The sequence below is a fragment of the Falco rusticolus genome, chromosome 10 (genome assembly GCF_015220075.1).
Source record: "Falco rusticolus isolate bFalRus1 chromosome 10, bFalRus1.pri, whole genome shotgun sequence".
Lineage (NCBI taxonomy): Eukaryota > Metazoa > Chordata > Aves > Falconiformes > Falconidae > Falco > Falco rusticolus.
In genome coordinates, this window is record NC_051196.1 from 19,651,776 (window position 1) to 19,679,319 (window position 27,544).

General features: G+C 38.7%; 1 protein-coding gene across 6 annotated transcripts; it reads left to right on the top strand.

The window, feature by feature from the left end:
- Positions 1–26,788, top strand: BUB1B (BUB1 mitotic checkpoint serine/threonine kinase B). 6 transcript variants are annotated; one of them, XM_037402345.1, is made up of 24 exons: positions 1–103; positions 796–958; positions 3,063–3,122; positions 3,363–3,507; positions 4,442–4,638; positions 4,741–4,919; positions 5,044–5,237; positions 7,162–7,256; positions 9,436–9,665; positions 10,004–10,116; positions 11,742–11,839; positions 12,120–12,172; positions 12,620–12,730; positions 12,975–13,059; positions 13,433–13,532; positions 14,525–14,811; positions 15,738–15,928; positions 18,030–18,170; positions 18,344–18,456; positions 18,724–18,885; positions 19,605–19,747; positions 21,294–21,465; positions 21,841–21,947; positions 26,220–26,788. In XM_037402345.1, exons 2-24 carry the CDS (start codon positions 816–818, stop codon positions 26,407–26,409), a joined length of 3,309 nt encoding a protein of 1,102 aa, XP_037258242.1. In that variant the 5' UTR covers positions 1–103; positions 796–815; the 3' UTR covers positions 26,410–26,788. The 6 variants fall into 6 exon arrangements, with proteins under 6 accessions (XP_037258242.1, XP_037258241.1, XP_037258244.1 ...); XM_037402344.1 differs by having other exon boundaries at positions 42–502; XM_037402347.1 differs by having other exon boundaries at positions 42–502; positions 12,623–12,730.
- Positions 26,789–27,544: the final 756 nt, after the last annotated feature.

The window sequence follows — 27,544 nt, forward strand, 5'->3', positions numbered from 1 at the left end:
CTGGCGGCTGTTGGAGTTTGAATTTTGAAGGCGGCTGAGGCAGGGCTGCTGTTGTGGCGGGGAGCTCGCGCGCTCGCCGGGCAGTTGCGACCTCCGCTCTCGCGTGCGTGTGGCTGTGGGCTCCGGCGGGCTGAGGGACGGTTCCCGCTGCCGGGAGGGCGCCGGCCCCTTATCCCGGCGTGAGGGACCCCGGCTGCGAGGCGGGAAGAGGGGCTGGGGGTGCGCCTCAGGGCCGAGCCGCCATATTGGAGCCGCGCAGCCAGCGGCTCCTCTCGCTCTGTGGCCGCTCGCTTGCGTGCGGTGCGAGGTGGGGGGTCTCCGCCGCGGTCCTCGTCTCCTCCGGGCGCCGGCGCCGCCTCAGCGGCAGGGAGGCGGGGGTCGAGTGCTGCCAGCCCGCTACAGCTCCTCGTGGGTGAAGCGCCAGAGCGGCCCGACTCGGCTGACGGTGCTGCCGAGGCTCCCCTCGGCCGGAGGTCGCCGCTCGCCAGCCTCAGAGGCGGGGGTAATCTTGGGGGGGAGGAAGGGAGCACGCAGCTGGGCAGGGAAGCAGCTTAACTTTAGTAGTATTTTCTGCTAACATCACCTGCCTGAGGTTCTTGACTGTGAAGAAGTGCTTTAGCTCGTTTTGTATTATTCCCATATGGGGAGGGGAATTAAATGCACAATTCCCTCCAAAAGTTGGGGACCTAAACGCTGTGCTTATTGGCTGGACAGAAAGTGTGTGGTGGATCTGTCGTCTCTGGTTATTATCCTGCCTAATGAATCAATTCCTTATCACTCTTGTTATTAACGCAGAATTTAAAGGAGAGGCTGTTATGTCACAGGACTGCAGCGATGAGTGGGAGCTGAGCAAAGAGAATGTGCAGCCCCTTCGGCAGGGGCGTGTCATGTCTGCCTTGCAGGAGGCACTGGCTCAGAAGGAGACCTCTGTCCACACGGCTGTTCAGCTCAAAAAACAGTGAGCAGTGTTTTGATACCTTCTTTCCCCTTATCTTCCTACCTCTTCATTATTTTTTCTGTTATATGTAGCTGTACTAATCTCATAGGCACTAACAAAAGTTTGAAAGAAGTTTAGTAATAGACATCTACTCTACTGTCGCACTCCAGGTATTTAGGGCTACTTGCTGTGGGTGCTGTACGGTATTGACCACTGCTTACAGGTTTGCAAAGGAGCATTGAAACAGCAAACACTAGGGAGATTCAGTTGTGCTTTTAAATGTATTCATTATGAAAAAAACCATATAGGTTACAAGGAGAAGAGATATTTTTTTCTTTGCTACAATAATCTATTGAAGCAGAGTGTTTCTTAGGAGATGAATACTTCCTACTATCATAATATAGGCACAAAACAGGTATCTCTGTCATCTTTGTATTGCAAGGATGCTTGAGTGCGTAAAGTCAGCTTGAGTTTGGCTTGTGTTGCATACAGTATTCCACAAGTATGACTGTATGATTTCAAGGGCATCTTGTGTCCCAAACCTATTTGGTTATATTTCTGTTGTCTGATCCTCAAATTTCCATGCCCTGTGAAAGGCCAAGTTGACTTTGTGAAGAGTCTGCATAGTTATGTCCATACTGTGTTGTCAGAATTGGAAGCACTGGTACTTGTCATGCTGAACCATCTGGGTCATTTTATGTGAAATGCTACAGTCTGTGAACACCTGCCCAGTACTTACTGAACCAGTGCTTATCAGCTGGATCTGGATATTTTTTTTCTTCATGGAAAGCCATGGAATTGTTACTATACTGGGGTCGGCAGAGGGTTTGTCCAACTTGACTCATTATGTTTGTGAGGTGTTACGGTTGAGCACAGCCTTTCAAGAAGGGACTGCCTGGGGAGCTCTACAAGGTCAAGTTAGAGCCACTGCTAAACACAGGCTGGTGTTCTTGTCAAACTGCAAGGTGGTTTTCTTTCTTGATGGGCTGCCTAAGAGTGAAGTAGTCATGTTGTAGGCATGGAATGATGCACAGGAGTTGAATGAGACAAAATGATGACTATCAGCGTGGCCACTTCGGTGTGTCTTCACTGTTCTCTGGTGCAGTTCTGTAGCTGTCTGATCATCACGCTTTTCCATCATCTTGTGTGTGTTTCAACTTTCTCCTATACTTAAATAAGGGATGCGTTATGCAAAAATTAAACTTCACCATATATCTGTCTAATAATAACTCTTCATAATAGAACAAACATTCTGTCAAGGGCAACCGTATAAGCTTTGGGCTAGTAGAATTGTTGGAAATACCCTTTTAAAAGATGCTGTTATGGTTTAACTCCAACTGGCAACTAAGTATCATGCAGCTTGCTCCACCACCCAGTGGGAGAGGGAGGAGAGCTGGGTAAAAAGGTAAAATTTGAGCATTGAGGTAAGAACACCTTAATAATTGCAATAAAATAAATGATGATGATGATAACGAAAAGGAGAGAGGAGGAGAGAGGAATAAGGTCTAAAGGGAAGGGAAAAACAAGCGATGCATAATACAATTCTCAGCACCCACTGACTGATGCCCAGCCAATCCCTGAACAGCAAGACCCCATTTATATACTGGACCTGACATTCTATGGTATGGAATATCCCTTTGGCTAATTGAGGTCAGCTGCCCTGACTGTGTCCCCTCGCGATTTCTTGTGCCCGTCCCTTCTCACTGGCAGAGTCTAAGAAACTGAGAAGTCTTTGACACAGTATGAACATCACTCAGCAACAACTGAAAACATCACTGTGTTATCAACATTGTTCTGATACTAAATCCAAAACACAGCACTCACTAGCTACTGAGAAGAAAAATAACACTATCGCAGCTGAAATCAGGACAGATGTGTATCTGTTCTTGTTAAGTGACGATACATTTCCCAATGCTTTTGTTTTCAAGAAAAGTGCAAAGGCTTATTTTTTATTTATTCTTCTGGTCTCAGTAAGAGCTCAAGCCTAAATATACACTAACCTAGCCTTTTTTTGATAGACCTACAAAATGGTATAAGTGAGAGTGAAGGTCTTAGTTTACAGTATAGAAAACATCTTTACAGTTACACATGTATATTTATTGGATGGATAATTTTTTTTTTTTAGGGCGTTTGAATCTGAAATCAGATTTTACTCTGGAGATGATCCACTGGATGTCTGGGACCGGTAAGTTTTATTTTGGAAGACAGAATAGAAAGGTCAGATATTCTTGTAAAAGATTGGGAAAAAATATTCTAATTTAATAAGAAACTCATTAAAAGATAAAATCTGTAACAGTTTTTTTGAATGATATGTTGTGTTTCAATACTATTACTAATTTTTTTCTGAATCTCCTTATGTGATACTGAAACAGAGGCCTTGTGTCTTATTCAGAACTGACTTCCTATGAATACATTCCATCTCTAGGTACATCAAGTGGACAGAGCAAACCTTCCCCCAAGGTGGAAAGGAGAGCAATCTCGCAGCCATATTGGAAAGGGCAGTGAAAGCACTCAATGAACAGCAGCGGTACTACAAAGATCCCCGCTATCTTAATCTCTGGCTCAAGTTTGTGAGTGTTTTGCAAATATGTCTTGTGTGCTGCTTTTTTGTGGTACATGTCATGTCATTTGTGCACAGTGAAGCTGATTTTTCTGACAACAGTGTCAAATAATATGTAGTACATCTGTTGTACTATAGAAGTATCACTCTGCAAATGTGTTGCCTACTCTTGAATTCCACTTCTCATTTTCAATAGGATCTTCAAACATTTTTTTATTCTGTTTTTTATTCATATTTTTATGTTCTGTTTGGACAGCTACAAACTCCAGAAGATCTGTTCTGAAAAAGCTAGTTAGAATGTAGCTTAATCAAGTAGAGCTTGATTATATATTTAAGGAGACAAGTGATTTCAAGATACATTTTAAGTGTTGTATCTGTCCTACCCATTAGCCTAACTTTTAACTCTCTTGTATCCACATCCTGCATTTAAGCAAAACCAAGCTGGAGTGTGTTCTGGTCTTGCCCTGTCTTTCCATTGCTACAGTTTTTATTGTTCTTGTCTTCCTAAAGCAGCTTTTCTCCAGGTTTAGCTTCCTGAGCTGATTTGCCAGTTCTGAAACTGATAATATGTTACACTTTAGATAAAGCTAAAATAACTATTCTCAGGAAAACTAATATGACATAGTTCAATCATTGAATTCTCAGTTAAAAATCTAAGAAATGACTCATTTTGAATATATAGGCTAGAGTTAAGGGATTGGTGGTAATATTGACAAATATGTACATGCAGTCAGAGGTTTTTCTCATTATCGTTGTTATTCTCCTATTGAATCCTTTACATTGTGTGCTGTGACATGATACAATTGTATGTCCTGGCCTTACAGCTGCTCCTGTAAGACTTGTATTGAAATCGGTGGGATCTCACAGGAGGCATCAAAGCACAAACGTTGACTTGGAATCTTTTGTAGTCCAATGTGATTACTGAGATACTTTGGTTCTTTCAGGGAAATTGTTGTAACGAGCCTTTGGATCTGTACAGTTACCTACATAGCCAGGAAATTGGCACAACACTGGCATTACTCTACATCACATGGGCAGAAGAACTTGAGGCTAGAGGAAGTTTTAAGAAAGCAGATTTGATATTCCAGGAAGGTCTTCAGCGCAAGGCTGAGCCTTTGGACAAACTCCAGTCTCGTCACAGGTAAGCTTCCAGCTAAAAGGAAGAGCTTAAATTAGGCTTATGTATATCAGTAGATACCTGGCACAAGGACCTTCATGCTGACTTCTCCAACATTTTTCTCAGGCAGTTTCAGATCCGTGTTTCTCGGCAGACTCTACTGGGGCTTGAGGAGGCTCCTGATGAAGATGATGTGGGTCTTCTGGGGACTGCAGAACCTCAGAGAAGCTCATTGGCCGATCTAAAAGGCAGGGGGAAGAAAAAAGTGAGAGCCCCAATTAGTCGTGTAGGAGATGCACTTATAGGTACGTTCCATTGCTGAAATGACACATTAATGCGAGAGTTACATCTTCTACTTGTGGAATTTGCACTTGGGTGTGATAGTTGTGATAGCTGAAATTTAATTTGTATAAATCTTTTTGCTTATAGCCACGAATCAAACCAGCAGCTTCCAGACACTAACTTCTCAGCAACTTTCAAATAATCCGGGTTTTGCTGTGTTTGATGAAAATTCAGCTTCTGGACCTGAGGTTCCTGTACTTAAAACACAGCCATGGACAGCACCTCCAGCTCCAAGGGCCAAGGAGAATGAACTCGGTGCAGGACCTTGGAACTCTGGCAGGGTAAGTAGTCTCAAAATGGACTGGCAAAAAAAGAGGAAGGTGTGTGTGAGCTGATGACCTCTTCATCATGATAATCCCAGAGACAAGGTCATATTCCTTCTCCCTTGCCTGGGTTTTGTGTCTATTTGTAACTACAAATCTTCCTAGCTTCTTCCTAAAGAGTCTGGCTGTGCGTAGCCTATTCAAGTTTAGCAAGCTGATCTTACTAGAATGAGTTTAAAAAGCTCTAGAGCTCTTAAATCAAGAAGTTGTAATTCTTGCTAACTGGAAAAATTGGTGGAGATGGCCTGCCAAACTGTTCGGAGGGCAGAAAAGGAATACAAGAGGGAAAACACTAGCCAAAGAAAGGGAGACAAGCCAGACATTAGTTAATTTTGTAAGAAAGAAGAGCAAGAGTTAAACTCATACCACGCAATACAACCTGAAGGAAGAATTTGTTGCCCATCTTATGAAAATAAGGCATGTACAGCATTCCACAAGTCTGTTTTTGAAGTGCTTGTGAGGAAAATAGAAGAGCGGAGATCAAAAGAATTGAAGAACTACTGTATCAATGGAATGATTATCCTGTCAATAGGATGACAGAAAGTAGGTTCCAATGGTTTAAACTAATGCTGGAGACATGAAAAGGAACAGCTGTGCTACAGGTGTTTAAGCCCTTCTGGAGAAATGATCCAGGATGTTATCTGAAGGAAATAAATCCTATGAAATTAAGTTTATTTCATAACCCTCAGCGTTCCTCTGTTCTTTGTAGATTAGAGGGGAAGAATAGAAAGTAATTGGGTGATAAAAATGTTTTAGACTTCTCAATATAGGAGTCAGTATAAATGAAGCTTGGAAACAGAAACTAGGATGAGAGGAGGGAAGCAAATGGGCTGAAATTCATGGAAACTCCAGGAATAATTACTACCAGATACAAAGCAATTTGGTTAAGTGACTGGAAGAGTTCAGTAAATCACAGGTTTCATTTAGCTGAGAAGAATGATGATGAGGAATTATTAATGTAAACTTCTTTTATCAGTTGTCTTGCTTTGGGCTGGTCAACGTATTCATTTTGATCCCCAGACACTTCTATATGCTTTTAATGTCTGTCCTTAGAGTTCTGTGTTCCTCCTTTAATGAAATTTTAGATGTAATTAAAAGAAAAATAAAAATCTGCAGCTAGCAGAAGAGTTGAGGATGTTTAACTGCACTGAAATGTCACGCTAGTTCTGGCTTGTGAAGGAATAACATTTTGTGAATGCTGTGAGATATTAAAAGGTGCACAGAGGAAAGGGGCTTCTCTTTTGTTGCCGGTGGCTAAGTAAACAGTTTGAAAAATGGTTGGAAAGAGAAGTTCTTTTGTGAAATATCCCCACTGTGTAACTTTTTCTGCTTAAGAGTCTAGGGGGATTTCAGATTGGTAGACGAGTAGTGTGTTTTCAGGCTAAATTCCGTCTTCTCTTAAATAATGAACCTCAGAAGCAGTTAAGGGGTTTTTGTGATGTTGGAATGGCCTCTGAGAGGAAAATTGAAAATTCTGGAGGTTCCTACAGCAGAAGGAATACCGTGATAAAATGAAACAGTCTTGGCTGAAAAATGACGACTATAGCATTTCTGGAAAACAAATGAGGAGCAACTGGAATATGCAGCTTGACCAACATTTTCTCATAATAACAGTAACTAGGTACTAATGAGGACATGCAGGAAGAGTTTGTCTTGCTTTTTTAGGTGCTAGTGTTCAGGTGGTCTGTAACAGTTTATGTATCAGAATGAAATTAATCTTGTAAATTTATCTTAGAAAAGTCTATCAGGTTTAATTTTTTTAAATAACAAGAACTATAAATGAGCCAAATATTTGTAGGGAAAAGGGAGAATCAGAGTACAGAGTAATGTAGAGTCTAAAAATTAATCTTTAAGCTGTTAACATTGACTTTTCCTTCCTCAGCGTCCTCACAGCAGTGCAAATACTGGTATAGAGGTGCCCTTCCCGCTGCCCGATTTCACTCCATATGTGGAAGAGTCAGCTCAGCAACAACTCATGTGAGTCTTCACTTCTGTTTGAAATGGGGATTGCATTTGAAATGATCAAAGCTGCTTTGTAAAATTCTGACTTGTTTTGCCAAGTAGTCAAGCCTCTTGATCTACAGGAATTTTAAAGTCTGTCAGCCTGGAAGCTTTTTGTGCTTTAGCTTGGCGGCAGAGGCTTCCGTGGAGGATGCATAAGGACATGGGAGGTATTTGACTATTGCTGCTCATTATGTGGGAGCCTATAACGTATTTATGTATGCTAATTAGTTTAATAGCTTAACCCAGTGTGTTAGCACAAAAACACAGTTACCTCTCTTAGGATGTTGCTTGTTCTGAAAGCAGCCCTGAATTGAGACAGGCTTATTGCTGTTTTCCTTTGTCTTGGGAACTCTGTGCTCAAGCTATCTGGAATTTTATTCTGAAACAAGCTATCAAAGTTTCCATGACAACAGTGTTACTTAGGTCATGGAGGAGTGTGCTGTTTTGCCTGAAATTACCTTCCTGCTTGTATGGTGCTCACTGAAGTGCTGATAAATCCCAAGGGGTGGGGTTACTCTGTTTTGTTAGAGCAGAGGCAAATGCATTGTTTTGCAAAGCTGCTTACCTTTCTTTTTCTGCCGCTAATGATGGCCAGAGAATACATAAGCTCTTCCTAGGAGAGAAGTGGCAAAGAATGTTTGATGGGCAGCTTCCGTGGTTCTGAATTGCATATAATCAAAGAATGCTGAAAGGTGGCTAACAGCATGGGTTATTCCTGCGGGTTTTGTGTGTTGCATGTGGACTGCAGAATAGCTCTGACCAAGGACATCCATAATTTAGTTTAAGGGTATGTTAAAAAAAAAACAAAACTAAACTTCCGTCTAAGCTGTAAGACTTATTTCTTGCTCCTGAAAGTCGGTGATGCCATAGAATTAAATCTCTTAACGTGCTGGTCTCTCATATGAAGACACTATTTACAGAAGGCAGCACACGTCTTTATACTGGGGAATTTACCTGTAAGCAACTTGAGCAGAGAATTTGTATGTAGTTTTATACTATAGAGTTGAAAGTTTAAAAGCAGATTTACTTTTTTCCTCGTTTGAGTCAGTTCCCTCATGATGCCATATCAATTCTGGAAGTGTTGGGTTGAAACTGTAAACATGCAAATCGTGACATCAGCTGTCATCTAGACATTTGGGCAGAAGGACCCTGTAGTGATCTTGGTAGTAAGGCCCCACCCCCTGCTAAAAATGCTTTTAAAAAGCTTCCAACCGTTAGGAACACCTATTTGCCTCCTAATCTCCCAAATAGTTTTAGGGTTGTGAGTCCATTCACATACAAAACCAGATGTCTTAGAACTGTCCACTGTGTTTTCTTTTGAAATATTTATGCAGACCACAGTTCATGCTACTTTTTTTTTTAAGATCAGTTGTTCAGATCATGTTTTATTGAGGTACAGATAATTGCTGCTGTGGTCTAGATTACTAGTATCTGTAAAACTGTACACATTCTAGTTCCTCTCTCCTGAAATGAACATGTAGTGTTTTCAGAAGCCACTTTCAAGGTAAGAAATTGACTGCTATTCCTTTCACTGTACAGTGATGGTTTGGGGGTTTTATTGAATTTTTTTTGGTGTTTGTTTTGGGTTTTGTAATGACACATTCAATTTCTGTCACTCAGCATGCAAAGCATTCTCCATGAGCAAATTCTCCTCTTATTGCACCTTAAATCTTCCTTTTTTTTCTTAATCTAAAATGCTAATGCTTAATCTAGTCCAAGACCTTCCATTTTTAAGTCCTACTGCTTATTTTTTTTGCCCCTGTGCCCTGATAAACTCTGTTTTATAGGATGATGAGGGACTTGCCACCTGTATTGGTCACGCAGAATGATGGAGCTTAAAGTAAACCTAGACCCTGCTCCCCAATGCACAGCAATTCAGAGTATCATAAGAATTTTATGTGCTCTTGATTGGGCCTTATTAACATTTTATTTTGCGTTTGTTTTTTTTGTTACACAGTTCTGTGTTGGTATACTTGCCTTTTATGTGCTATCATTCCATTTTTCATGTTTGTTTTTTCTATCAACAGAACAGAATGTCTTTACACTATTCTACAACTAGATTCTGAATTTAGCAGTTTTCTCTCCTATGCTTGCTTTTCTGCATTACAGTGAAGTACATATAATCAAAGTACTAACTACATGTTTTTTTCAGGACTCCCTGCAAAATTGAGCCCAGCATAAACCATGTTTTAAGTGCTCACAAACCTGAGAAAGACGAGGACCCACTACAGCGAGTGCAAAAAAATCATCAGCAGGATACTCAAGAAAAGAAAGACATGGTGATGTACTGTAAAGATAAAGTTTATGCTGGAGTTGAAGAATTCTCTTTGGAAGAGATCAGAGCTGAAATCTACAGAAAGAAAGCAAAGAAGAAAGCCGAAGGTATGCTTCAAAATGGGATGGCATAAGACTTTCTGAGATGGAATCATAAAATTATTCTTATTTCTTGTCAGCATACAGCTGTTTGTTATTGCAGCTGCTTTTCTTTTTCTACTGGAATAGTTATATAATTGCTCTGAAGTATAGAGAGAGTGACATGAGTGACGTGAGAGCTTTACATGTAAGCCATGAAACAGAGAAAGACTGCCAGAGATTTTAGCCCCTTTAAAAATAATTTTGGCTTTAGTCACAAATTGCATGTGAAATACATATTGTGCTTTATAAGCTTTTCTTCCTTAGAGGAGAATACATATTGTGCTTTATAAGCTTTTCTTCCTTAGAGGAGATGCAGGCCATAGCACAGAAGAAGGAAGAAATACAAAGGAAGATTGAAGAGCTGGAGAAGAAATTAAAGAAGAAAGATGATGACAAGCAGAAACAAGTATGTGAACAGGTATTGTCCTCATTTAACAGTTCTTTTACAAATAGCTACTCTTAAGTAAAAGTACCAAAGGAGGAGCAATATCTAATAAGTTTATCTTTGGCTGATATTTAAACTTTTTTTGAAAGTATGCTTCAGTCTACTATGTGCATGTATCACCCAGTAAATGAGTGCTCAGAGAAATATTTCTTTTCTTCTCCCCTGCTTGTCCCCAAGTCATATCCTTTCACTATAGGAATGTATATCAAAGACTTTTTGTAGTGCTCCTTCACAAGTATTAAGTTTGTTAACAGTCAGACAATATACTTATGCTAAGGTATAAACTTCTAAACTTTTTTAAGTAAAGGTATGCCAAATGCTTAAGGGTGAATTGCTTGCCCTTAAGCTCTATTCATGTGTGGTTTCCTTTTATATAGAGAATTTGTAGTGCAAAAGAAGACAGGAGAAGCTGGAACTAGGGAAAGAAGTGAAGGGTTGCAAAGTGGCGTGGTTACTAAGCACCACATATCCGCTTGCTTGCTCTGCCTCATTGGGATAGAGGAGAGAATTGGAGGGGTATAAGTGAGAACACTCATGGGTTGAGATAAGGACAGTTCAGCAGGTAAATCAAAAGCTGTGCACACAAGCAAAGCGAAACAAGAAATGCATTCACTACTTCCCACTGGCAGCCGGATGTGTAGTCACTTACAGGAAAGCAGGGCTTCATCATGGTTAGTTGGGAAGACAAATGACATAATTCTGACTGTCCCCCACCTTCCTCTAGATTTTATTGCTGAGCATGATGTCATATGGTATGGAATATCCTTTCAGGCAGTTGGGGTCAGCTGTCTGAGCTGTATCCCTTCCCAACCTACTTGCTGGGATGGCAGCATGAAGAACAGAAGACCTTGATGCTGTGTAAGCACTGCTCAGCAATAGCTAAAATGCCAGTTTATTTGGTCAAAAATCTAAAACATAGCACCATACTAGTTACTATGAGGAAAATCGTCTCTATCCCAGCCAAGAACAGTACACAAAGCCATATCTGGTTTGTCTCAAAGCTTTATAGATGGTAGTATGCCTTATTATGTATTCGATATTTTTTTTCCTTTTCTATGCAGACCTATCTCGAGCAGAGTATCTTTCAAGCAAGTATACTTTGGTCTGTTGTTGCTAGGTAGTTTTTAAATCCCAGTTTTCTTATTGGTTGCAAATAACAAGTAAAAGTTAACTATTTTAAAGTTTTTCCTCTTCCCAGCCTCATCGGTTGGTCTAGTAAAGAACAGTCCTTCTCTCCGCTCTCCCCCTTCTCCCCCCCATTTCCAAAACAATGCCTTGTAAGTGTTTTAAATAATGAAATAGAGTTTAATGTAAGCGATGTAACTGCTTACATATGTCTCTAATAGTTGCAGAATAAAATCTATGAAAGTTATATATATATGGTTGCAAAGAGTAAAATTATGCATTTTAACTATACTAAGCAGTAAGAATGGACTATTTTTCATGCAAGTAAATTAAGTACAAATAAAAATGTCTAAAGACAATTATTAATCAGGGCTTTAATGACTTACACAGGATTATCATAATGCTCTTGGAACCTTGTTGCATGGCTTGTGGTTCCATCACTGTAGAATCAAAATAGAGTTTCGTTTCTACAGCCAACAGAGATAACAGAAGCTTTGCCAGCTTTGGGACTGCAAGGATTTACTTTTTCCAGTGCAACTGGAGTTGGGGAGAAACAGCCTCAATTGCAAAGGTAATACTGGATTTTTTTTTGCCTACAGTGAGAAAGTTTGTGGGGATGATTAGTTATGAGTAACATGGAATCACTAACAGCCCATTTCCACAGGCAGAATGGAATATACCCCTAGGTGTCAGCCTGTGACCAGGACCTGTAATCTGCCTTTATTTCTGATTGTCTGAGGGATTTTAACTTCTTACAAGTAGCATATGTCAGTTTGGCTTACCTTTTTTACAATCTTATGTTTTGTGAAGGTGTCTGTAAAATACAAGAAACATGTTTATCTCTTTTACAGTGAATTCCGGGTCTCTGAAGATACTCAGCTACATAAACTATCTTGTTCTGAGGGTAAGTATTTAAATTTTTTATGATTAAGGAGAAGGTTAGGTTAAAGAGAAGTGTTCTTTTATATGAATAGCAAGACTGCAACAAACTAAATCCAAAAGTCTAGATGAATTAGAAGAATGAAAATTAGAACATGCTAGTAGTGCCTTTAACCATATTCAGCAAAAGGCAAAGCATCTGAAGTCTGAGAATTGTCACTATTTGAAACTATTTTCAAGCAGAAGAGCTTTTTTCTTTTAATAGCTGAAGAGCTTTCCTCACTTTCATATACGCAGTCTTACTAAAATCTGTAAGAGAGGACAAAGATAGTTTAACACTAAGTCCTTTCTTCCTCGGAAGAGTTGGTAGAGGAATAAAATCAGAAATTATATATTCACTTTTGTTGTTGGGAAGGGTGTGTGCTGAATAAATTTACTTTTGACCTGAATTGACTGTTGTGACTGTTGACAGAAGTTATCCAATCTCTTGATGTATGCCCAGATACACGAAAGGGAAACGTGTTTTTAAATTCTGAGGATGAACAGGAGGGACAGGGAGATGAGGCCAGCCTTGGGAAAAAAGGTACAAATTCTGAAATATGTTCTAAAAAGAGCAAGCTAGCTAACATAATATGGTAGTCAAACTGTGGTATATTAACACTACAAAACCAAGCCTCTTCTAATAGGTTTCTTTAAAATGCTCGTGCTCTAATTTCCTGCTCTAGGACTGGTATTTTTTTAGACTGTATTAAATATTTTGAATAGCATTGGATACGCTGTTGTGGAAAAACTGCTATAATGGAGTCTCTTGTTTTTTTTATTTACAGATGTTGGTCTCCCTCTCCCACCAGATCCTGCTACATTTTTCTCCATATTTGATGAATCCTCTACTTCATCAAGTCAGAATATAAGGTAGGATTATTAAGACCTAGATTTCAAGGGTAGGGAGAACTGAAGTATCAAATTGCTTTCTGTAGCAGTTGAAGTGCAGTACTGTTTCTAGTATTTCTGGTATGGATGTGGGGTTTTTTGTTTTGTTTGTATTTTTTTTGTTTTATTTCATTACTCTACTTGAGAAGTCCATGATGAGGAAATACTCTCCTGTTGTTCCTCCTCAATCTAGAACTATTGAAGCTGCTATATAAACTTCTGTCATTCTGAAGAGCTAGTTCTTCTGTAGTAGAAAGTGGTAGAATGAAATCATCAGTAAACTCTTGAGAAGAATCTCTATTGAAGATCAGAAACAGCTGTAATAAACATTTAATGAAATGTAACTTTATCTTAGTTCTGCAGATCATACACAGAAGAGTGCTCAGCGCCCTCTTGCTGTTCGTAAACCTTCAGATTCTCTTACTGCAAAGGAAAGTGCATCACCAGAAGCCTGTGTAAGGAAACAATTTTTACCCCACAGCAGATTTCCTGTTAAGGAGAAACCAAAATAAAATGTCAGTTGTTGAACTGAATGAGACTGGCTGGACTGACATGTGTGATAAGCAGGGATTATAAACTTGTCTGGCATGGCAGTACTTGAATTGGGTTATGTTAAGATTACACTGGAAATCTCATGCTTTTATTAGACTTTAGGATGGCTAATATGGAGATTATAGTAAGGAGACTTCCGAATTTTAAACAACTGATTAGTGGCCAGGATTACTCTAAAAAGTTTGTGTGATGAAGAGCTGCACTCTTGAACGCTGCTTCCTGTTCCATACACTTTCTTGCCATGTGCCCAAACAAGCATCTCTGCTTCTGTGTTCCTCACCCAAAGTACCATATGTTTGACTCCCTTAAACCTTTGCATCTTGTTTCCTAAGCTATATGTCTTTGTGGCAGTTTTGCAGACATTTGTAAAGCTTTCAATAGAGATGGTAGTTGCTATTCTCACCAAAGGACTTAATTACTGTATGATGTGATAGACCTTTAGACTGGTTGAGTGAGAGGATTTCTTTCTGAGCCGAGAAGGATTTTGTACAACTACAATATGAAATACTTAGCAGGGTCAAGCATGGTGAGCATTATGCTGATTTTGGTTCTAGAGTCATCTTTATAAACGCCTTAATAACATGCTTTAACTGAACTGAAACAGACTTCTGCAGTGGTAGATACTGAGTAGCTGTTAACACTTGGTGGCAGCTCTGCAGCACTCTAGAAGGTAACAAAGCTACCCCTTCTAGCTGGGAAAAAATGCACAGTTACAGTTAGGGTTCAGTTACTCAAACTGAGTAGCAATATAGGTAGAGGACATGAAGACTGAGCATCAGTTTCATTTTGGAAAGTGGTGGGGTGGGAGAAAGAAATGTTCAGCTTTTAAGTAAATTAAAAGAAAATTCAACATAAAATCTACAGGCTTTTTACTGTCTCAACCTGTTTTTTTCAGGATGAGCTGAATGGAATTGAACCGTTGACTGAAGATGCAATTGTGACAGGCTCCTACAAGAACAAAACTCTTTGTGCCAACCCAGAAGACACGTGTGACTTTGTTAGGGCTGCCCACCTGGCCTCAACACCCTTTCATGGGGTGCTAGCTCAGAGAGTCCCAACTTCTGCTTTTTCACAGGGTGTCCTGAAGGAAGGCTGTCCAGAATCTAAGAGTGTGCCTCTGAATCAGGAAGCGCTGGTTTGTCAGGGAGAGTACAATGGAGTTCTTGATGTAAACAAACTGAGGTAATTAACAGCAAAGCATCTTAAGCCCCTTTTCCTGTGTGTCTTTCATAGGCTGTGGTTACACTGTCCTGTTGCTGAAGAAAAAATTTTCTGAAGAAAGCAGAATATACTGAAAACAGCCATTTCTCTAGCTTGTGGTCCATTTTGCCTTCAGCAGATTTAAGAGGCAATAGCAAGCCCACTTGGCTTTTTAGTATCACTGCTGCAGGACTTAACTCCATGCTTTTTCTACCAAACAATTTGCAAATAAATTAATAAACACATTCTGTCTTTGTAACCAGAGGTTAACAGTAGAATCATTAGTTCCTTTTATACTGTTACACTTCTGTAGTTATTTTAGTATACAAAATGCATCTGGTGATTATAGCTTAGGTTCCTTCAGAGGAGAAAAGCTGGAGGAAAAAAAACTGGCATACCACCTCCTGTTTCTTATCATTGTAGAGAAAAAAACCATCTGTTTTATAGTGTTTTCTTACTTCAGAACTGAGTGTGATTTGCTAGCTGTTAGTATGTAAACATGTATATCATGCTGAAGGTGTTTGTTTACTTGGCAAGTTCCCTGGGAAGCTGTACTGATTATAATTGGGAAGGAAGAGCAAGAGTTATTTCCCTTGCTTTAAAAACACTGTAGGTCTGAATTTTGGTAGCAAAGGGAGTAATAAACATTCAGCATGTCTTCTGTTGTAGCAGTCATATTTAGTGGCAGGGAAGATAGAATCTTAGTCTACAGGTTAATTTTGAGTATAAACAATCACCGAAGCTAAAATGAAGCTCTGACATAACTATTGGTTTTCCACTAAGGTTGGGAAAGGGATTCTTTAACATGAAGTCTGGGAGTGCACAGTATCTTTTCATAGTCACTAGGCTGGTATTATCTAGGCACCATATCTTCTGAAAGTCTGAATAGCTGATGACTTTATTTACAGCCCGATCATGGAAGCAAGCCTGGAAGATACTCGTTCGTCAGGTGGTTCTGTCTCCTCAGGATCTTCTCGGTCCTCTGTTACACAAATATCTACTATTAAATACCTGCATATCCCTGAGAAACTGGAACTTGCTCAGAGCTTGCCTGCTGAAATGGCTAGTGATTGTGGAGGTACCAATGAAAACATAACTGGTTAGTACTAAACTGAGTTTCACTCTCAGCAAATAACTTGCAACTGTCACTAAACTATGGTGTTTTTTCTTTACTACCTCTATTCTCTACTTTATGCGTATTTCCCATTACTTTGACTTGTGACTAAAGTTATGTCTCACTTGTCAGAAGTAGTAGTGAGGTATATAGTATTGCATGCTTGTCAGCATCCAAAAAATGTAAATATTAATGTGACAGAGAAGCTATCTAATGTATTAAAGCAGGGACTGTGTAGGAGTAATGAGGTCAAATTAAAAAAAAATTTGCACTGGATAGTAGTAAGAACCTCTAAGATGCCTTTGTTTTCTCTTAATTTTTTTCCTCTCTCCAATCGCACTGTGTGTTTAAGTGCCATGTTGAAAAAGGTGAATGTGAATTTAAAATCTAGTGAAAGCTGCATAATTTTGGTTTTAAATTTGCACTTTTAACTTTGCTGTAAACTATAGTGCTGTTTTGCCGCTGTGTTTTTCCTATTGAAGGAAAACAACACTGGTACTTAAATGTAGTTAATTTCTTCTCTTTTTTTTTTCTTTTTTTTTTTTCTTCTAGCCAAAAATACCTTTGTTTCTCTCTGTTATCAATTTTTATATTACAGTTAGAACAGGTATGGTCACAAAAAGCCTTCAAAATATGGCCTGTAGAATTAGGTTTGTGTTAAATGACAGTTTTCAAGGTGTTTAACCTGCCTTTAACTCCTTTGATTTCTATTTATGGTATTTTAATTAGAACTGTGTATCTGAAAATTCTGTGTATCTGCTCTAGAGAAGAATATGTTATTGTGTGTCTGCAGACTATTTTATAACGAGGCATGCTCGAGACCTGGAATGAAAATAAAATTAACAGTGTGTTGTTACTAAAATAGCTGAAATATTTTTGATAGATATTACACTCATCATACGCACTAATCTTTAGGGCAAGATGAAGAATCTTTGCAGGTTTTTTTCAGAAAAAGGCATGTGTTCAGATGCTTTAACGGTCCTTTCTTAAACTTTTGATCATTCCTGTTGCTTTTTTCTTCCTTTCTGTACATCTTCCTTGAACTGTTCTCAAGCTGGATGTAGTAATTCTACTGAGGACTCCTTTATGTTGCGAAGAGCAGAAAAGTTACATCAGATGTCTGTCAGTTTATTCCTGTAAGGCATGCCAGTAAATATGTTTGCGATGGTAAAATATCGGAACACCTATTTAGCCTTCAACCTACAATGCTTCCTGGATCTATTTTCACAGAATTACTTTCTGAGCGATATCTTACTGCAATGCTTTTCATAAATATAAATTGTTTCATAAATATAACAGTAAAGTAATAATACTCTTGTTTCTTACTCTTGTACTGTGGAAGCTTAAAATGTTGTCACTCGTTACTAGCCATAGTCTTTGGGAGAGGAAGTCAACTGAAGCTGTCTAGCTCTGCTGTGTTTTACTCTGAGATAAATGCTTTTCAGGCTACCTTGGTTTTGTACAGATGAACTTGTCTATTGAATGACCTTCTCTCTGTCCTGTTATGCAGGAAAATAAACCCAGACCTACATGTAATTATTTTGTGTGTCTTTGAGGAGGTAAAAGCCATTAAATTCCTAATATTACAGTTAGCAGCAGAGTTGGAGTCCAACTTTGTTTTCCTTTTCTTACATTAAACCCCTGCTGTATTCCAGGGAGTGAATTCCGATAAAGCCTTTCATTTAAAAAATCACAAGCTAATCACTTAATCTAGACATAGATGTAAAAATGGAGTGTTACTTTGCAAAATGAATTTGAGTTCTGCTGTGGCTGAGCAGATGTACCTAATCTAGAGCTTTGGTCTCTTGTAAAAGAGACATTTTACATGATGCTACAGTATAATCATCGAGACCTTATGATGACATTAGTCTGTGAGGTAGTTTCAAAGATGAATGTCTTGTTCGCTTCACGGAACAAGAAACTATTGGAAAGAGATTAATGGGCTTGCTGAAAGGTGATGTGGTAAATTAGCATGCAGATAGAAAGCTTCCAATATCCAGCTTGCTTTTTCTTGACAGATATAATCAAGTCACAGAGACTCAACACCTAGTTTCAGCTCATCTGTTTCTATTACTTGTCTTCCCAGGTGATGATGTAACTCAGTGGAGTGCTGAACAACGTAAAAAACTTTTAGATCCTATGCCAGAAACATTGACTGCTTCTCCCGATTTTCATTTGGAGACTGGCACTCTGCCTGTCATGGAGTTGGAGAAAGAAGTTGAGCTAGGTAGGTATGCCAGACTCTCCACAGTGCAAGGGACCTATTGATGTTCTAATTGGTTTGAAATAAGCTTCATACTCACCCTCACTAGTTTTATGAGGTATAGAGGGAGAATAACTTGAACAGCCTGGGTATGTATATTTGCTGTGACAGCTCATGAATGTATACTTTTGTAACAGGAAGTGAGACTTATTGTATCAAATGGGAATACTGGACCAATGAAGAAAACAAGATGGTTTTTGCCATTCCAGCTAACTTCACCCAGTTGGATGCAAAGGGATTTGCAATAAAGGTAACACATGTGATGGTTATTATACAAATGTGAAATGTTAAAATCTCCTCAGCCAGTATAAAGTAAAATGTTGTAAGTTTGGTCTTAATTTCTGAATTCCGTGTGTGAAGTCAGCTACTTCAAGTTCTCTTTCTAGTTGTCGATATAAACTAAAAGTTTTTTCCTTGATAAAATGGGGAGGAAAAAAAGAGGGTGAAAAGAATATGAAGATGAGCAATTTTCGCTTCATTCCAAAAATAAATGTTCTTCCTATGTACCTTCCTGTAGGTGCATTCTCAGCCTGTGCCTTGGGATTTTTATATCACGCTTCAGTTACAGCAGCGTTTGAATACTGACTTTGACCAGAGCTTCAGTGAGAATTGCAGCTGTTACTTGTATCAAGATGGCTGTGCTGTTTTGCACAGGGGTATAAATCGCTTCACAATTGGGGTCAGTACAGATAAAGTATAACTGTAGAAGATGTGAAATCTTGCATAGGTACCATTACTGAGTTTTTCTTGTCATTATGCTCATTGCTGAACATAGCTTCACGTGTTTAATTCTGCAATCTAGATTCTCTGGGGTTTGTCTATGTACAAATCAGGATCGTCTGTTACAGCCTCAGTTAGAGCTGGTTTCGCATTCATAGATCATGTGCTTTTCAGAGACAAACTCAAACCAAGTTTTTACATATTCCTTGTTCATGAGTGTTGAACAACCTGAGCCAGGAACCACCTGTTATTCCACAAGGTTTGCATCTAAAACTCTTGTTTAACCTGATATCTTTCAATGAGTTCCAGTCTTCCAGTCTGCTATAGCAAGGTTATATAGCATTTAGTGTCTTGCTGAAGGATTTGCATTTTATATAGTCTTGTAAGTGCGTTTTGAATTGTTGTATGTAAATAGACTACAAATTAAATGGTGATTTCAGTCTTCAGTTCAATTTCCTCCTCCTGATCTTTTGTCCACTTCTGAATAATAGTGTCTCTGAATGGCTTATGGTTCTTTGTAATTCTGGCTGGGCTGATCACAGGCAAAATCAGATTTTATGAATTTAGGCTAGGACTGTTATCTCTACGCATGAGTAAGGAAAAAAAGGTGAGCTATAAATATTTCACTTAATCAAAGGTAGAATGGCACATAGATACATGTTTATTCCCTGTTTTTAGGATGTTATTCGTGCCTGCAAGCCCGTTACAGAGGAAGTTATCCTGCTGGTTGTTTATAATCTTCTGGGTGTGGTAGAGAAGCTCCACAAAGCAGAGATTGTCCATGGAGATCTGAATCCAGAGACGTTCTTTCTGGGAGACAGGTTTGTCTCTTTGTGTGAATATGTGAGGATGTATAATACTCCTTCAGCTACAGCTCTTGCGCTTTTGTAATTTCTCCTCTTTAGCTGGGGTACTGATATTGCAGTCCAGTGGCTTTTGTTTTTTTTAGGCTACAGCAAAAATATTTTACTCTTCTGAAAAACAGTGAAAACACTTTGTTTAGGAATAAAACTTTCTTTAGTTTATTTCCATAGAAATAGTATGCAGTGATGTTGTAAAACTTATACTAAACAAAATGGTTTTGCTATTGCCTGTGTTCTCAACTTTTTACTTTACCAACATACTGGACAGATAACTGAATACTGGTAAATAACTTGCCTTCTGGTTTTATGTATCTGAGAAACAGGAAATTAGAAGGCAAAGGGCAGGTGGGACTGGAATATCCATACACACTCTTAAGCAGATTCCTTAGCTTCCACTACAGTCCAGCTTGTAACTTGATGCACAGATCTAGTTTTCTTCTTTAAGCTCTTTCCTGTATTATATTAACAAAGTCACAAGTCCCTTGGAATGTGATCTGTGAACTAAGTGTGGGAAGACAGTAACTTTGGAATGTCTGATGATTAAGATGTTATTCCATTAGAAGAAATTCACTAAGGCTGTTCTTGACTGATAGGTTAAAAATAGCTATTAACTTGGAATTTGTTTTGAACCTACAGTCATCTAACATGCACAGGCCCAATATATTTTGTTTATAATTTTATTTTATTTATGACTTCTATAAATAAACAATATAAATTTTATGTACATGTACTACTGAATTTCTAATATTTTCTTCACACACCCCAATGGATTGTCTTGCACATTTCTTAGGGTGCCTGCATCCTATTTTGGATATCACTGCTCTAACAGTGGCCTGACGGACTTGGGTATCTCCTGCTGGACTTCCGTGTGGCAAATACAAACCAAACTGCCAAAAAGTTAGGACAGTGGTATTTGTTTTTCTTAGACAGCAAAAACTATCCTAGGACAAGTGCATAGCATAAATTTACAAAATATGCTCATAGCATACAAGTATGTAAGAACAGCAGTGAGAAGTGTGATCTGTTTATGTTGTTGGCTTGGCAGTACGCTGTCATCTATACAGATACTCCTCACTGCCCTTTCTGTTTGTCCTCCCTGGTGTGTAGATCAAGAAAGGTTTATTAAAGTATTGTGAGGCTTAATTCTTCCTTCTATAAAGTATTCTCAGATTTTGAAGGGGAGGGAGAATTGCTAAACATTGTGCTATTCTCCTGTTCACTAGCTGTGTTTCAGATAACTGTGACAACATCGAAACAGTATCATCCTTAACCCTTTAATGTTTCCCATTGTGTACTCTGGAGATAGCAGTATCCTCTCTAAGCTTCAGGCTGCCAGCCGATTCCCCATCCGGGGGTAGTCTTTTCAGCAGTAGTTCTTAAGCTAACCATCAGAGGGGAGCATTGACATAGCTAAGACTCACCTTTGCTACACTGTTAAGTTTCATTAAAAAAACCTCAAAAACCGAAACTCAAGTTTGTTGCTTCATTTATTTCCTTTGCTCAGAATCTGTGATCCATTTGCTAATGATGAGATGGCAAGAGCTCTGAAGATAGTGGATTTCTCTCACAGTCTAGATCTGAGATTACAGTCTCGAGTAAGTTTGCCCAGCAGCTTTCCCATATTTCAGACCCATCATGGACAACAGCTTCTGACAAAAAGTTCTTTTCCTTATCAGGTGAGTTCCTGTTTAGCAGGACATCTCAGTTACTGTGTTTCCTTTACAAAATCTCTATTTTCTTAAATTATATTTTGCAAACACTGAGAAAGCTCTTATCAATAAATATTGAATAAAGAAAATTTTCAATCTGATTAACTCTTTGGCATGAAGTGAAGGGTTTGGAAGTGCTGTTGAATGTGACTATTGTATTTATTTAAGAACCTACAATAAGACCAGAATTTTACTTTTCGAAGTTTTCTTGCTTAGCAGGTCTCTGGAAGATTCTGATGCAAAGACCAATTCAGACTTAAATCTGTGAAAGCACAAAAGGAGAAATCTGTAGTGGATTGCAGAAACTGAGGTTGAATTTTATGATGTTTGTTGTGATTGCAGATAGACTTGGTTGGCATTGCAGATATAGTCCATTTGATGCTGTTTGGGGATCATGTCCAGGTCTATCAAGAGGATTCCATCTGGAAAATCAGACAAAATGTGTCGAGGTAAGTCCTTTTGCAGAGGAGGCTGCTGTGAAAGCAGACTTCTAACCCTTCACTTTCTTTACAGTAGTACCATCTTCAAAGCGTAAACACAGAACTTTGTGCTGTTGTGCCAAAAGCATTAGTTCTGTGATGATTTAAATTTTGAAGCTACTAGACTTGTTTATTGTGTAGTAGCTTTAGTGCTGTGTAGGAGACAATTTTAAGCTGAATATGAGCCTGACAGTCCAGTTATGATGATTTTGCTTTTTCTATCCTTTCAGACCAGACTACTTTAGTCTCTCTTTTCACTTGATAGATCAAGCTTGGAGAAGTTTCGAAGTGGGTGTTGAGGGAAAAAATTACATGAACATCTTGTTTTTAGAAATTGAGATTTATTTTGGTTTTCTGCTTTTTCTTTTTTTTTCATTCTAGGCTATATTGAAAGGCTTCTAAGACACTGTTCTTAAACACACTTAGTACAGACTAAGTTCTGTCTGTTACAGTTGCAAAAAGAGTATACAGACACAAGAAGGAAAATAATTTAAAGTTATAATGTAAGATGCATGTGCAAGTAGCTGCTTCTTGGAAGCTGCTGTGTGTCTTCAGGTATTAATACTGCTCTCTTTTAGCCACGTGTTTTGGCTATAAGACTACTCTGCCTTCATATACCCTTTGTTTGTTCTTAGATTAAACGCTTGTTTATTTTGTTAGTCACATCCTGCAGAATTTTCTGCCTTAGCATTTCATAAGGATTTTCCAGAACTCTCAACTCATGACAGAAAATACTTGACAGATATCTGCATTCAGGACCATAGTATATTAGCCACACTTGCTGTGTGGATATACTTCTGTAATCTTGCTTTAAGAAAACCTACTACCAGCTGGGAGTTGTCCAGTTCCCTAGCAACCTGCATTACTTATACCCCCTAGTTTGTTGTATTCAACCTTTGGAGTGAAAAAAAAAAACCACCAAACAACCCCAAAATGAAAAATCCTCATCTTCTTAAACTGTGTACAGTGGAAGAAATGCTTTTTTTCTTTACTGGATATATATCCATTTTTCTACTACTGATATGAGTAGTTACAAGGCTAGAGCAGGCTTTTGCTGAGCCCTTGCTATGCATACCATACTGTACCCTGTAGCTTTTGATTTTTCTTCAGAGGATCAACTTACAGGACTAGGTTGTGAAGAACAAAATCGCCAAGGGTGATTGTTCTCTGAAGAAATGAATATCAATGATGCATAGGTTGGCAGTAAATATGTATCTTATACTGCCTTTGTTTCAGAAATACTTTAAAAAGGGGGGGGTGGGCAAAAAAGGCAATGAAATCATTGATGGAGACTAGCTTTTGCTCTCCACTGACAGATATTCTAACATTACATATCTTTGAGCTATGTAAATCTGACCTGCTCTGAATAATAGGACTCCTGTATATTAATTTCTATCAGAACATGATCTGTTTTTAACAATATTCTGTGGGGATAGAGGGACAGATTTCTGATAGTGTTTCCTTTTTTTAATTTAAATTTTTTTACTTGTTTTTTTTTAATTCCACAAGAGATTAAATTGAGCTATTGCAGATGAAGCCATAGAAAGCCTAAGTTGAGAAGGTAGGAACAGGGTGTTGCAGACTTGATCAGGATGTGGGTATGGGAAAAATAGCTATAACTGGCTGAATAACTGGAGCAGGAGAAGCTGAGTAACAGGTGTAGTAGGTCTGATATTGGAAGGATAGGGCTGGCTGTTAGGGGGAGTTTGGAGGGGAGGGGTCAATTGGAAAAGAATTTCAGTTAAAGCTGGAGACAGTGAATCAAAAGATGTAGATCTCTGGGTAGAGGCAGAACTTGGAGGAAGACTTGGGTAGAAGGGGAGTGAGACCTGTGAAGGGCTAGAGGAGACAAAGGAGGAAGAAGGTAAAGCCTGGGCATGAGTTCTATGTGGTTGGAATGAGGCTGTAATGGCTCGTCACTCACTGGGGTATATTGTAACTGCTTCAAAGTTTAGAGTACAAGTAAGGAATTTCCATTTTCCATCTTGTCTTCTACTTTGCTTCTGAAAGTGTGATAGATTTATTATTCATCTCCTGTACTTATTTTTCAATATCAAGAATTCCAAGAAATGTTTGTATAGGTGCTTTAGTTACATGTTACAATGAAGTCATAGATCAACAGCATAAATGAGGCATTTTTATTATGTGGGAATAAGGAATCTGCACTGAATCTTTTTTCCATTCATGTGTAGCTCTTTTAGTGTGTTTTAGCTCTTACTAATTGACAACACTTCCTCAGTCAATTTGAAGCTTTCAATAAATTCTCAAGCAGTCTCTGACAAGCAAGGTTACTGCTGCAGGGAATCTTCATCCACCAGAAGGGGCTGCACAATGAAGCACTTCCCTGAGAAAGTCAGCTGATGGATATTAATCTTGCACTTTATCCTTTGCATACAGCGACGCATGGCAGTGATGCTTGCAACACCCATGAAGATGCAGGACACTTTTTTTTTTCCCTGTTGCTTTTAGTAATTCTACTTTTTTTTGGTAAAGGTCATGCTACTTCTGTCCTTTCTGCTAAGTGACTTGGAAATTGGATTTTTTTTCTTTCTTTGGGGGTTGGTTTGGCTGCTTTGGTTGTTTGGGTGTTTTGGGGTTTTTTTGAGGGTTGTATTGACAAGATGATTTTCCTCAAAGAATGTTCTGAGAATTTAGGCAGTGACAAATAGAAAGATGGCTTCTTACTAGAAGGCTGACAAGTGTTATATGTAACAACCATGATCTCCTTATCTTAGGAATGCTTTTTAAAAAGGACTTAAATATTTTAAAACATTAAACAAATGTAAAGATAGTAGAGTGACTGGTAGAGCCACTAATTTTACTACCAATTCAAAAAATACCAAAGCAGTGGGGAACTGCAAGGCAAAGCACAAAATTGTTCTTCTAAGGCCAATGGCATTCAATAAATCAGAACCCACTTAAAAGGTGACAGAATGAATGCAAAACATTTAAACGTAGTGGTAAAGACTTCTGAAAAGGTAGAATGTGAATTCTGACCAAGTTTCTTTTTTCATTTTGGGCATTACTGTAAGGCTGACATGTTTTTCAGGGGAGGGGTTTTTAGCATGTTACCATTATTAAAAAATGGATGTGGAAATTTTTCAGTTTCAGGAGCATTTTTAGTTTTCCTGTTTTCACTATCCTATTTTAGGAAACTTCAGCTGTGCTGGCTTATGTGAGATCGTATATAGAAGCTGTATTTGAATTTTTAGGGCTATTTTTGTCACTTGTAACTCCCTAGATGTCCTTACTAACATTGAACCTTCTCTGCTATGCCTCTTACTTGTCTCAGACCATGAAGAAAATGGCCTCAAGTCTTGCATGTTTGTTTTCTTGGTTAGGTTTTGTATGACTTCATTATTTTAGAAAATGTAAGAGTTGCTAGTGTAATAGCACAGGCCAGATTCCTTCTGAGACTATGGTTGCTGCTGTTTTGTGAGTCACTTACAAAGCAGAGGCAGATAATTTGTTCAAAAGCCAACGTAACTCCTAGCTTGAGGGAGGGAATTGCTTCAGTATTCAGAAGCAGTGCAGTCTACGGACTTCAGTGCAGGACTGAAGAACAAAGGGTTAGCTCTTATATCAGTTTTCTGAGGGTTTAATGAGTCATTTAACCTTTTTATTCATGTTGTGTGGGTATATCTGGGAGAGAGGGGATTTATTACTATTAATTGTCTTTGAAATGTTATCTCTATGAGAGCTCTGGCAGATGGATGCAGGGGAAAAAAGAAAGTTAAACTGGCTGTAAACAATCCCTCCCCACCCACCCCCACCCCCCCTTCATTTCTCTTGCCATTTTCCTTTAATATTGACCTGTGAACTTAACTTGCAAATAGGGGAATAAGGTTTACCTCTATCCCTTTTTCATGAAAGGAGTCTTCCAACTTTGTTGGTTCAAATAATGCTTTTGATAACTGCTTTAAATTGAAGGTACTGGGACTCATTGTGAATGGCAATAGTGGTCAGGTACGCTAGGAAAGGTAACTGTAAAAATAGTGTATTTGATATACCTGTGGAACAGCCTGTCTTGTTACTATCCAGAAACCTACTAAGAGAGAGAAACGGGCCCACACATATAAATATAATACATTCCTAGTTTTCCTTTACATTTACTCATGTGAGTGAAACTGTTATTTCAGACTTGGTTCTTCCAGGGGGTTTAGTGCTGAATATGAATGGAAATCTTGTCAGACATGTTGTGTGTGCATACTGTTTCACTGAAAACTTCTCTGTTTGTTTTAGGACTGTTGACAGTGATTTCTGGAGTAAACTTTTTGAGCGAATTCTGAATGCAGATGGTAAGGCCACAGTGCCTCTGCTGAGGGAGTTAAAAGAGGAAATAAGTGACATGTTTGACAGCTGCTTCCAAGAACGACTTTGTGAATCCTTAGCTGCACTGGGAGAAACTTTCCTCTTGGAGAACTTCCTGTGATTTCATAGAGGGCAGGTATATTTTGTATTATAGAGAGGAATATGTTGTTAACTTATTTTTTTTTCAAATGTAAGCCTGAACAGTGATTGTAGCGGTTTCTGCGATACTTCACATGGAACTTGCTGAAGAATGGTGATACTGCATCAGAGCATAAATAACTTCCTAAACTAGCTATGCGAACTAGACTGTGTCCGAGCAATTTGCCGTAGGAAACTGTTGTCATAACTGGCCTCTCCCTTTGTTGTGTAGTTCCTTAAAAATGTGTTTAATACCTAGTTCACATTGCAGTCTCTGAAGTCTTTGTCCTACATTTAGTTGGTCTTTTAATTAGTGTTTCATCAATAAAGTTTTATTTTGATAGCAACTCTGTCATATTAAACATTACTGTCAGATGGTTTCAAAAGGCTTGATTTAGTATCGCTGCTGGAGTGCTTTTGCCTGACTGGGAATTGTTTGGGGCTGCTGGATACAAAAGCCCCTCATTTGGTGGCAGTTTTCGTAACCACACAGGACTTCCTAGTCACTCGAACACAACTTGAATGATTCTACTTGAAATACGTTCTCATGGATGATTGTCATAAGAAAAAATAAAATAGTTGAAGTCATGAGTGAAAAAGATGCATGCGTAAATTTTTGCTTCTCAGTACAAGTGTTTTATTTACTTTTGTAAGGGCTAGAGTTAGTGACTGGATTGAGCATCTCCCAGAAATCTTGCTGAACTCCAAATTTGCCATATGTGCTGCAGCGTTGGCAGATTTTTCTGGGAGGTTTTGTGGATAGGTATTTGTTAACCTTTTTGCATTAGTTTCAAAAACACATTGCATAAGGCTTCATTTTATTTACCATAATGGAATTTATAGGATCCAAATCCAAGATGCTACATACCTTAAGTGTCAAGGAACTTCTCAGACTTGGGAATTACTTCCTCGCAGCTTCTCCCAGATATGAAAGTGAGAGAAGACTGCATCACTTGTAATTTCTTGTCCCTATAAAACCAAATTGGCTGTGTGTTTTCATTTGGTTGAGTTCTCTGGCCATGGATCTGCTTGATTCTCCTGTTTATCAGTGTATTCTCTAAATTATTATCTGGAACTTAATTCTATGTTTTCTAAATTGCTAGGAGCCACTGTCTTTC